The 12,953-nt window shown below is 41.1% G+C and overlaps 1 protein-coding gene across 4 annotated transcripts in view; it reads left to right on the top strand.

Moving 5' to 3' along the window:
• Positions 1 to 12,733, top strand: part of CRYL1 (crystallin lambda 1) — a 57,648-nt gene extending 44,915 nt beyond the window's left edge. For all 4 annotated transcript variants that reach the window (XM_071735356.1, XM_071735332.1, XM_071735346.1 and 1 more), the window contains 2 exons: positions 8,757 to 8,863; positions 10,608 to 12,733. In XM_071735356.1, coding sequence (XP_071591457.1) covers positions 8,757 to 8,863; positions 10,608 to 10,721 — 221 coding nt within the window. In that variant the 3' untranslated portion in view covers positions 10,722 to 12,733. The remainder of the gene's footprint in view (positions 1 to 8,756; positions 8,864 to 10,607) is intronic.
• Positions 12,734 to 12,953: the final 220 nt, after the last annotated feature.

Here is a 12,953-nt window from a genome sequence, read left to right as displayed (position 1 = left end):
CTCAATAGAGTTGCAGTCAATGGCTCAATGTCTAATGGAAGATCAGTGACAAGTAGCATTTCTCAGGGGTCAATACCAGGACTGGTACTGCTTAATATCTTTGTTAATGATATGGACACTGGGATTGAGTGCATCCTCAACAAGTCTGTAGATGTCACCAAGATGTCCAGTGTGATTGACATGCTGGAGAGAAGTACCCCTGTGCAGACAGCATGAAGGCCCCCTAAGCACATAAGGACAGGTGTTAGGTCCTGCACCTGGGTCAGGGCAATCCCAAGCACAGAAACAGGCTGGGTGGAGAATGGAGTGAGAACAGCCCTGAGGTAAAATACTTGGGGGTGTTGGTTGATGGGAAGCTCAGTATGAGCTGGCAGTGTGCACTTGCAGCATGGGAAGCTACCCATGCCATGAGCTGCATCAGAAGAAGCATGGCCAGAAGGTCCAGGGAGGTGATTCTCCCTCTCTGCCCTGCACTGGTGGGATTTCACCTGGAGTGCTGTGTCTGGTTATGGAATCCCCAACCTAAGAATGATGTAGAGCTGTTGGAATAAGTCCAGAGGAGGGCCACAGAGATGATCAGAACTGAAGCACTTCTATGAAGACAAGCTGAGAGACTTGGGCTTGTTCAACCTGGAAAAGAGAAGGTTCCAGGGAGCAGCCTATATAGGGGTCCTACAGGAAGCCTGGAGAGAGATGTTTTATAGGGTGGTGTTTTATAGGTCCTATCGTGTAATGATAAGATGAGGGGGAATAGATAAAAACTGGAAGAGGGTAGATTTAGGTTAGGTATTATGAAGAAATTCTTTAGTGTGAAGAGACACTGGTGCAGTTGCCCAGAGAAGCTGTTGATGCCCCTCCTTGGAGGTGTTGAACACAAGTTTGGATGGGGCTTTGAGCAACCTGGTCTACTTGGAGGTGTTCCTGCCCAGGGAGGTTGGAACTGGATGATCTTTAAGAGCCTTTCCGACCCAAACCATTCTCTGATCCAGCCTCAATAAGACTGTGCCTCCTGAGGATTGCCTCCACTTCTGTCCAAACCACATGTTACATTTTAGGATAATAAAATATTTCAGCTTAATTCAGGAATGCTTGTAAGAAGGTACCATTGAGATGAAATACCATAATGGTACACAATCATACAAAAAACATCTTTCATGAACTTTCATGTTATTTCATACACTTGTACACACATTCAATTCACTTTCCAGTAGGTTGAAGAGAGCAGTTTGTAGTCCTTCCAGAACTGCTGTTTGCCCCTCTGCAGCTTCAGGACTTTTCTGTATGAGAAGTTTGTGTGCAGTAAGCAAAGGTGTGAATTTTTCAGCATACTGGCTGCTGTGCATTGGTTTCTTTCTATGGACTCCTGGGTGTAAAGGGGTTTCATCTGCCTTCTGAGAAGAGCACGTGACTGTATACAGGAATTCTTAATGCTGTATTGTTTTATTGCACAGGTCGTTCTAGATGTATCCTAAAGAACACATCTGGGTGAATCCTTCTTCCCTCTGGTAATGGAAGAATGTCTGTGGTTACCAGGTGGCTCAGACTGAGGAATTCATTCCTGATTTGAAACATCTAGCAGAAGAAGTGGTTCATATTAATTCAGTTAATTCCTTGATTCACTTCACAGCAGTTATTTACAAATATTTGTGCATTGCTGTTGAGATGGTAACAAAGGGACAGTGAGAATAAAACTTTTTTCAGTGCTACCACTGTCTTAGGGTAGTTGAAAGTATTCATGCAGCCACAGTCTAAGTGAATTCATATGGGAATTAATGTAGATTAGCAAGTGTCCTGTAAACTGACACCCTAACTGAGAGTATATGTCTGTGTTCAGACACACCCTTAATGAAGACAGGATTACATTTAGAAAAATTGCCTTGGAGTTGAAATTTCTAGAAATTTAATCCCTCTATCATCAAAACAAAGAGGTCGGGACTTTTTTTTTCTCTAAACATAATCTAATCATGACGGATTCCCCCATGATGTCCCTTCTTTTCTGCTCTCATCCTAAATCTTTAGTCTTACTGAGCGCATCCTCTTCATAGATTTTACCTGCTAAAATCAGCCCCACCCCAATCTTTTCAAATTGTTGATGCTCTGACATCAGCAGCTTGACCATCACGCCTACTCTTTTTTAGTCATTACATTATCTTATGCTGCTCATCAAGTTCAAAGTCATCAAGTTAATACTCAGTACTGTGAGGCACCCTTTCTCTGTCGCATGTTTCCTGTCCTTGCCTGTAACACTTGCTCCTGTCTCTTGTTTTCTGTCACAAGTATCTCAGTGCCTTCCTTGTTTTGCCCCATGTGTAGTGTCCTTGCCAGACTGGTTTACCAAGTTTGCTTACTTGCATCCCTCAGCCTTCATGCCTGTTGTCTTTCTTACTAAGAGGAAGGAATGAGACAGCATGCAAGAAGCTAAGATACTTGAAGATGCTTACATACTAGCAACACATGAACATACTACATTTTGTAATGTCATGTTTTCCTTTCTCTTTTCCTGGTACTCACCTTTTTTTTTTTATGAACCCCAATGGTGAAGAAGGCTTCTCAGGGCAGTGAAGCATTTTGTGCGTGCTTCTAAGCTAAATACATGTCCTGAGTTCCTTTTTCTTCATCAGTGCTTTGTTCAACTTGATGATGGAACTAGAGGCATTTTACTGAAACCTGTGATACACCACACCAGTGCAAGTCCTACAGGGAAGGACCTGCTAACCTGAAGTGTAGGTATGTGAACATACCTACATTAGCTATTTTGGAAACTGTGCCTGGACTCTCCTTGAAGCCAAGTAAGCAGCAACTTATTCTTTCTTTGTTGGTGGTACACAGCCTTGCATTTCCTAGACACAAATGAACTGAAGAGCCTTGAATCAGTGCCCTGAACTTGCTTGTGGTATCATGTTCTTGTAATTGTATTGTACAAGTCAGAAATGCTGAGGTGGTTTGGTACTTTCAGGCAAGATAGAGTATTTCTCTTTTCAACTTGTATAATCCTGTATGCACTGCTCCCTTAGAATACTTTGCTACTCATTCCTCTTCTTCCACTCTGCCATAGTTGTAAATGTGTGGTGGGAGGAATATTCAGGGAACTGCTACCTTACCTAGAGGTATTTCTGTTCTGTGTTCATGGTTCTCATGTGCCTGCTGCAATATCTGCCTTCTTATACAGCCCTTTCCCTCCAACATTATGAGGTGAGTGTGCAAGGTTGGAGGTTTAGATAGGGAGCCAGCAAACCATGTAGACAAGGGGAAGCTATTGCCATTCCTGTGCTGTGAGTTGATTCCCCTCTTGCTCTGTCCCAGATGCAAACTTCATTCAGTTTTCTCCAGTTGGATGTAATGGGACATAGTATGGGAACAGCAACTGGATGGAAGGAAAGATGTTGATTGTTTTTACCAGCCCCATTTGCCAATTCTTCCAGCTTGGAATGCTAATTCTTCCAGCTTAAGCTGTTCCCTGGGCAATATCAACAAGGATTAAAGGGTTTCTGTCATTTTTGTTTTCCATCTTATTGTCCCCATGCTTTAGAGAAACTGTGCTCTCCTCATCCACCCTGACTTTTGAACCAAAGGATTATTGAGCCAAATATTTGACAATTTTGAGTTTGCAGTTGAAAAGTAAAGTGATTATTCCAGAAATATTCTCCATTCCTCAAAGTGCCTTTTGAATCTGGCAGTGTAGGGGAGATCCTGACTGCTGAAACCAAGTGATAGATTGCACTCTGGAAGCACTACCTTGAGTTAGCTGTAAAGTATTATACTGTAAAGTATTATTTTTTTAGTCCTTGAGTGAGACCATATCTATATTCTAAATTACGGTGTATTTTCTTCATTTAAGAAGAAAATAAAGATTTTTTTAAAGATTTTGCAATGTCCACCCCATTTGACTTGCACCATACACACCTGCATGGTGCCATTTCAGACACAATGTTGAGATGAACTACACTAATGCTGCTGCTCCTCCCTAGACCATTAACTTCTTTTTCCAGCCTTTCTTACTTTGCTGACTTTGCATAAGGCTTCTTTTCATACATACATTGCAGTGAGTGAACTGTGTTACCCAACCTGAATTTGGCATGTCCCTATTGCACTGGTGAGCTACACCCACCCAGAAATTGTTCTGATTCATTAAAGCTGTTGGTGAGCTGCCAGTGAGAGCTGAATTTCCAGGACTAGCTGGCTGAATGAGCTTTGAAGGCCATCTCCAGCTCAGGAGTTCACATTCACCAGGTAGATGGATCAGCCACATCCAAGTATTCAGTTTTTTCTAGATACCAATGTTACCTCTCTAGATAAAGGCTCACGAAAAAAAAGATTTCTAACATACAGTCCTTTCTTCTACCTTCTTCAGACTGTTTCAGAATCATAACTACTCAGATCTATGGTATTATTTCACAAGCTTACCAGGTGGTTGTGAGGTTCCCCTTGACTTTTAGAAAAGTACCAATCCCAAACTATTCTGCACTGGTTTAGGTGTCAATACACCTATGGCAGCTGGATAAGCACCAGAATAGCTGGTAACTGACACTGCTCTGCTTACCATTTCTTCTATCACCAATTGATCCCAGGGATTTGCTTGAATTTCTGCATTTGACTGAATTGTTGGTTTTGATTTTGGGAATGTCCATCTAGCATCAGCTGTGAGTTAGCAAGGTTTACCTAAGTCCACATAGTTCCGCACTCCTCAGCCTCAGTCATTTCCACTTCTACCTCTGGCAACTTTCTATGATATTGCATGATGTAGGGGAAAACTTTTTCCTCTACTGTTAGAAGAAAAAGCTCACCTGAGCAAGGTGAAATGTAAATCTCATCATCCTGTGGTTTGTGGATGAGTCTCATCTAGAATTGTGTTGGGTTCCCAAGGTTGCTCATGTGGATAGCAAATGCCCTATAGGTTTGATCTGGGTTGGCTTCAGGTGCAAAGGTCTGTGAGCTCAGCTGTCAAGATGTAACAAGCAAGCACTTCTGCTAATGACAAGGTATGGTCAGTAAACCCTAGTAACCAGTAGTTCTTTCCAGAATTTTTTATGGAGGTGGATGGTCTCTGCTTACTCCCTCAGCATACAGATAGAATTGTATCACAGCCATTCTACATCCCACAGTAATGCTTCTCTTCCTGAATCTCACTTCCTGCCAGTGATGTTTTGGAGCCGACTAGGCAATTTTGAAGGTTTACTGGCTGTGTGTCAAGCAAGAAAATTGAGCAGAATACTAAATGTCAGTATAATTAGAGCACCAGTATGCCTGTATGACCAGCTGACCTCCCTTTTTGTACTGGAGAAGGCCCAAACATGCTGAAGTGTGTTCTAGGAACACATGCTCCATGGAGAAGGTACAGAAGGAAATAGGCTGACTAAATGCTCATTGGCACACTTATGGCACCAAATATAAGTTTAAGCTACTCAACAAAGCTGCTGTTTTTCTTAGAGCCTCCTTCCTGGTACTGGAGAATGTTTCTATCTATTTTTAAAGGGAGCTGAATACTTTCAAATCTCTCTGTGTTGCTGTCATGCAATGGACATGTTCTCCCATTCTGTCCTTTCAGTTCTTTATCTGAGGGTCATTGTGACTAAAGAGTATTAATTTCTCACTGGAAATTTCATTCTTCCTTGAGCATCTGTCCTTTGAAAGTTCTTCTGTCTTTGGTCCAGAAACAAGAGCGTTCTCCATTACCTGGCTGACCCCAGAGGCCTTTTGGAAAACCTGTACTTCAGTGGTTTCAGACATGTTGAGCCTGTAGTTTATGATTCATAGTTGCTAGCAGTCAGAGGTTTCTATTCCTTCATCCACCTTTCAACCTCAGCCATTTAGGGTTTGTCAGGTGTTATTTCCGTGGTATTGATATCACACAGTGTTGCATTTCAGGGAACTTGTCTACAGGCTGTTCAGGAAAGAGGCTGCTTAATGACTCTCAAACTGAGCTGCATTCCTTTCTTTGGTAGGCCACCCCACTTACATTTCCTGTGTTTTTTTTGGTTGGATAAGACCATGAACGGTTCAGATTTGTGCTTCTTGGTCTGTACAATCTCCTGTGTCTTTATGGTAGAGTTGGTGACTTCATCTGCTTGACTTTGTCTTCTGCAGCTTTTTCCTCTTGGCTTTGTTAATTTGCTAATAAAAAGAGAATGGAGGATGCAAATTCTTCAGTCTCTGTGGTTCTCAGAAAATGGAGATTGTCACAAGCTTTTAGTTGATATCCAGAACTTCCCTCCTTAGATCTAAGATGTTGATTAGGATAATCACATTCTTACTCACGTTGGTTTGCTTACTTCCAGACAAGCATCACTCATTTTTTGTTGTGGTGCATCTCGTAACTTCTTCATTGCTGTACAATGGGAAAGGCTGCCTTATCCTTCCTTGATGATGTGATAGTTAATAGTGTTAAAAGTTCTACTAGATGTGTATGTCTGGCTAAATGGTGCATTTATCATTTTCCTCTCCAGTGCCTCAACAGTCATTTTTTTGAGATTTCTTGCTCTCCAATGTATCAGCTGGTCTGCCCCATCCCTACCTCCCACCCCTGTCCAATTTGGCATCATCCACAAACTTCATGAGCAACTGCTGTTAAGGATTACAGATCTCAGGATGCTGCAGTACTCCACTTCTCCTGGCCTCCAAGTTGAGTACAACCCATTAACCACTGCCTCTGATCCTGAGTATCCAACCCATTTTTTGTCCATCTAGTCATCATAGCTTTCAGACTTTAATGTACTGACTTTTATGAAGAGTGTCATAGGAGATGATGTCAAATGATCTTCCAAAGTTAAGGTAAATTATATCCACTACTATTTTCCACAAATCAAATTATTTTATCACAGAAGGCAACAAGGTCAGTCAGACATGACTTACATGTTGTACCCATTGGTGACTACATTCTGACTGTCACAACCACTTTCATCTTATTCCTGTGCCCAGGAATTTGTTTCAAGAGCACTTGCTGGTTTATTTTCTCAGGGACAGAAGTGAAATTAATTGGCCTGTATTACCTTGGCTTTTTCATTTTACCTTTTTGAAGGTGGATGCAATATTTGCCTTTAGTCATCTGGGGATCTCAAATTATGAGGTTGATGCATTGACTGGCACGATTTTTAAAATACAATAGAAAGCAGCCACACAAGGGCGTGAGCCTTTCTCTCATATCCTTAGATACGGTCTGTCTCATCTGATGGCCAGAGGTGGGATTGAGTTCCTGCAGATAGTTGCTGACTAGATTTTCATCTACTGCTGATGCCTCCTCTCCTCCTTGATCCCTGCCTCTAAGGACAGAGGCATTGGAACCTTGTCAATGAAGATTGAGGCAAGAGAAGCAATGAGTAACTCTGCTTTACCTGTTTCTCCTGTCATTAAATCACCTGCCATTCAGCAACAGGCCCACACTTACCTTGTTAAGCCTTCTATTGGTAATGTAGCAGTAGAAGTTCTTCATGTTGCCCTTGACATTCTTGCAAGTCTCAACTGGAGATGAGCTTTGGCTTTCCTGACACCATTCCTACATGCCTGGGCAGTGTTCTTAAAATTCTTCTGTACAGCCTATCCTCAATCCCACCTCCTGTATGCTGCCTTTTGCATTGGACCTCATCCAAGCCAATGTCTTAATACATCTGCTTGTCCTCCAGAGTATCAGGATGGACATGTATGGTTCTTCAGGATGGTTCTTGCCTGTGGAGGATGCTGTCCTTTACTGATGCTGACCCACAGGCTCTCACCCAGCCTGTTGCCCATCCCATAGAAAAGCTCCATACATCTGAGCTGTTTCCTTACAGAGATAGCACACCCCCTCCTTGTCTTCCCCGTCTTTCCTGAAGTGGGTGTCTGTCCACTGCAGCACTCCAGTTGTGCAAGCCATCCCACCACACCTCAGTTGCTCCAGCAGCATTGCAGTTTAATGACCACATGTGGAGCTCTCATTTCCCCTCCTTGTTTCCCAGGCTGCACACATTCATGTACATACTAGAGATGGACTTCTGCCTTTTTTTTTTCCACTTTCTTGAGGTTTCTCTTGTACCTGTTATCCTGCACTCTTCTTTACACTCCTGTACACTCCTTCCTCACCTGACAAGAGGTTGCAGTCTCACCAGTGTTTCTTTATATAAGGCTTTTCTCACCACATTGGTCAGGTTTTTGGCAAAAATACTTTCTCCCCACTGCATCAGGTGAATCCCATCTTCCCCTGCCAGTGCTCAACCATCACAGAGGGTCTGGTGGTTCTGAAAGCCACATCCCTGACGCCAGGCCCAGTTGCAGTACGAGGTGTTCATCTGCAAGATCCACCTATTCCTCCTGAAGCTTTTCTCCTTCACTGGAGGCCACCTGAGTGGTATCCATGCCTTTGCACCTTTACCCCTGAGCCATGTTGCTCTTGATACACTCCAGACTGATAAATAAAAATAACAACAGGAATGCTTCAGCTGATAGGACACAGACCAAACAAGAGGAGAGGACCACACTCTCCCTGTGGACATTGGTCAGGGAAGCTTTCTGGTCTGGTTGTGTACCCCTCACACAGCACTGCCAGCTGGTGTGTAACATCAGTACATTTGGCAGTGAAGGCTTGTCCTGAATGGTTTTTCCATGGGAAATGTGGAAATGTGGTGAATAGAATGCATTTTTCCTTGATGACAATTATGTGTCTTAAGCATAAGAATACACCTGTTTTGGGGTAAAACTCCGGTTTAAAGCCATGTTTAAGCATAGGCAATCTTTCTGGACTTGAGTCGGAATTTCTGTTGAAATGTACATTTTTATTCTATTTTTAGGTATTTCAGATTATTGTGAAAAATACTGTGAAGGTATAAGATTTGTTCTGAACACCTTTGGACCAGTTCCAGAATTTTCAGGTGAAACTAAGCAGAAAATCAATCAGGTAAATATGGAGCTGATAAATGCAGTGATATTCTGAGCAAAGAACATTGGCTTTTATTTTAATATTTATACCATTTCAGTTTACTGTTAGGGGTATCTGTACTCTGCATTTCTTGGGTGATTGTGTCCTTTGAAGGAAAAGTCTGTCCTGTAGCTTTTTTTTTCTTTTGCATGTCCTTTTTCCTGTTTTTTTCTACTGTACAAATTAGAGCTCCAGTCTCCAACCACTGCAAATACACATTTAAGTTAAGCATATGAGCAATCTGGTAAGGTTATTTGCATGTTTAAAGATAAGATATGTTTAAATGCTCTGCTGATTGGGACCCAGTCTGTTTATTAACATTTCTAAGCCCACAGTTTGTTTATATTCACTATATAAGGTGTTTTCTGTGACTATAGGAATTAAACAAAGTATTCTTATTTCCTAACTGTCTTTTCATGCTTGCCTTTTTTAATGATTTGCTAAAGAACACTTGTGTTTAATAATTCTTTAGCTTTCAGTTTGTATATATGGATGTTGTCTGCCTGGGAGACAGAATTTTTATTCCTTTTTTCCCATATTTATACAATCTCAACATCAGCTATGTTAAAAAGGAAAAAGATTCTTTTATGCTTAAACATAGATGTCTTATAATAATAATCAGTAATAATTGTGGAGTTATTCATTACAAGAAGCTTTTGATTATTATGAAACACTTTGAGTTTCTTTGTGGAAAGCTGGATTCCTCTTCAGCATCTGTTTCTGTTTCTCTTTGGCTTTCAGTGGAAAAGATGAGTCTGCAACAATCTCGAGACCAAAAGATTAAATATTTCTTATCTTATTCCTATGTCCCTCTCCCTGATTTTTTTCTGGAATGACTGCAGCTCTCCGGTCATTGGAGGCAGGTCCAGGTTTTACTCCTTTTCTCAACACTTTTAGACTAAAGACCTCAGATGCTAAATTGGCAAAGATCACCTTGTGATCTCCACCTGCTCCCTTATATTCTTGGAAAGAATATCTGTTACAATGTACTAGCTGACCAGAGCTTACTAAATTATGTTCTGTCAGTGATGCAGTTAACCAGTGCTTCTAACACAACTTTGATTACTCACTCAGAAATATATATATTTTTCATTTTGCTTTAAATACCATTTTTGCCTGCCAACTTGTTCAGACTTCTACCTTTGTGTCCTCAAATTGTCCTGTACTTTCTCTTCTAACCTCATATTCAAATAAATAACAAATATAATAATTCTGGTTTTATTAAGGTGTCCTCCCTGATGTTTTTATTATAACTGGCACTCCTAAGACAAAATGCTTTTAATAAACATGGTATCCCTCATTACATTTATTAGGAGCCAGAAGGGAGATCACAGTTTTAAATATACACAGGAATTTGGATTAGAGCACACTGTCAGCCACATAAGTGGCCAGATTGCCTCTTTCCTATTTAATAAAAGGTTATTATCAAAGAGACCAGACAGTGGCTGTGTGGAGGAAATCGAGAGAAGAGCCCAATGCTTTGATGTTTCATTGCCACATTCAGGCCAACCTCCTCCAGGTGGGAGCACTTGTCTCCTCATATGTGTTAGCTCATTTCCAGCCACCTACGTAAAGAGTTAGTGGCCCATTGCTTGCAATCGACTAAATTACAGTTTGTTTGGATGATCACTTGGTCTGATGCATTAAAAACAGGAAAACAGTTCTGGTGAGAAACTTTTTACTTGGAACATGAGACTCAGTCATCTCGATTTTTCTATTCCAGGCAATGTCTGAAAAAATCCCAGTTGCTCCAAAAGTCTTGGATGCCAGAAGAAAATGGAGAGATGAATGTCTCACTGGTCTTGCCAAACTGAAAAAACAAATGAAATCTGACTGAGGTGCACCTTGTCTTAGAGGAGAGGCCAAACGAAGAGCATATCTGCATAAAAAGTGGAAGGTTTTGGTCATGCAGAAGAGGAGACTGAATGTGCAGCCAACGATATGCACAAATGTAGAGACCAATGAAAATATTTGGTCCAAATTTATCATGCCATGATTCATTAATAACTGGAAACAGTTATTTAAAAGTTCGGTTAAAATTTATCAAATTATTATATATGCGTTAGATAGGTAAGCATTAAGTAGCTTTAGCAATATTAATATTGTGCAATGCTGGAACACAATCATGTTTTAAATAATGCATTTTTCAGCTTGCTTAGGAATTCAGCGCTTGAAAAATATTTGCACATGCAGGGATCTGAAATAGGCAAACATCAGCTGTTTGCCACTGGATAAAATAAGCCCTCACCTACCAATCACTGTGACAGTGAGGTTAATTTGTAAAGCACTGACTTTAGATAGGAAAAGGCTGTGTTGTCTGGTGAGCTGAGACCTCAGCAGCAGTGAGGGTCACCTCAACTTAGCTCTGTAATTATTCAACAATGTTGGGGAAAGAGTTACTCTTCCTTTCCGTCCCTCTTGCACTTCTATACCTGTATAATGATGCAGATATGAGTAAGTAGAGCAGAATCTCCCCCTCATGCCCTACCCCGGGTTCTGTAAGACTTACCAGAGACCTGTTCTGTCTTTAAAAGCCTAACTCAGATGTTTGATGCTGGCCATTGACATTGTTGCATAAAATGTGCATGAGAAACAGGAGATTTTTATTTGAAAGTTTCTTTCGGGAGACAGTATGGTGTAGTGGATTGGTCTGGGCTTTCCCCCAGTGTAGTCCATGATTAAGTGATCTTGGGAACCCATTTCACCTCTCTGATGCTACGTCTACTTCGTACATTGTCTGAAGCAAGAACTGCTTCTTTAGGACTCAAGGTAGATGAAAGGACCTCAAGTATCTGCTGTTTTACCCCACTATAAAGACAAAGATGTATTAGCCTAGATGTAGTATTTAAGCTTTACTACTGCCCTTCCTACAGGACACACAACATCTGTTTAAGAAGAGGGTATACACCTGGAAGTAGAACAATCCTCAGTTGCTGGAGTGGGATGTTTCAGTCCACAGCAAGCAAAGCATATGTAAAATGGATGTATTTGCCCTGTAATACAGTTAGACTTTGATCTTAGCTGGAACCTTGGAGCACTGTTGTTACGCAGATTGTAAAGGATAACTTGAAACAGTGCATTGCACCCACACTGCTTGAGTTAAGCATTTCTGAATTTGTGTAGACTGGTTGTGTAGCTTCAGTCACAGCACAGATGCAGATGTGTTAAGCTATTTTGCTAATGCTCAGTTCAGGGGCATTTCAGATCTTGTTTTTTACAGTGGGTGCAGCACACAAACAGGTTCCTGAAACTTGATTCGTTGTCATTTTGAGCTAAACAGCAGAAATTCCTGCATGAACATACCAGTACCACTTATTTCTGCTTAGGTCACAGTAAAGGTTAGACCTAAGATACACTGTGTCATTTAGACATAGGGTAGGCCAAGAACACATAAAGTGAAACATAAAGTGTGAGGCATAATGCTGAGGTTGTCCTGTGCTCCTTTATAGTCATTGAACAGAAATTTGGTAAGTTTAATTTATTTTACCCCAATATAGACATAAAATTGTCAGTTTTCTTCTATTTTTATGGCCACAGCAACTGCCTGAGCCTGCCTTTAGACATAAGAACTTGAGGAAGTCAAACCTCACTCCTGATGCCTTGTTGAGCAATAGCAAATTAATTATGGGGTGGATTACCTCACTTGATGTAGAGAGACCATTGAAGGTTCCAATTACTTTCAGGATTAGACCTGTTTTGCTATGAACTTAGGACATTGTCATAACTAATTAGCTCACATTTCTTCTGTTTATTCTGAGATATTTTAATACTCAATCCTGTTGTCAAATATTTGTCTTCATCTTTGTTACTTGCTTATGAATAAAATATCTTAATGAGAAGAATATTAAATTCTGTGTTCCAGTGTGATTAGTGATAATGCCACATAATGCACCTTTAGAAATCAGAGCTCTGGTAAAATAATTTGTGGAAGTCAGTGGGAGTAAGTGGACAAGAAAGAAGGTGCACTCTCCTATAATTCATATGCTGCTGGGCAGATGTGGGGCCCTGCTGTAAAGAAAAGGCCTTCAGTCAGGGGGAAAGCCACAGAGCACTTCTGGCAGTGAGCAGC

Source organism: Heliangelus exortis, chromosome 1 (genome assembly GCF_036169615.1).
Source record: "Heliangelus exortis chromosome 1, bHelExo1.hap1, whole genome shotgun sequence".
In the NCBI taxonomy this organism is placed as follows: Eukaryota; Metazoa; Chordata; class Aves; order Apodiformes; family Trochilidae; genus Heliangelus; species Heliangelus exortis.
This window is presented reverse-complemented; position numbering and strand designations above follow the sequence as displayed.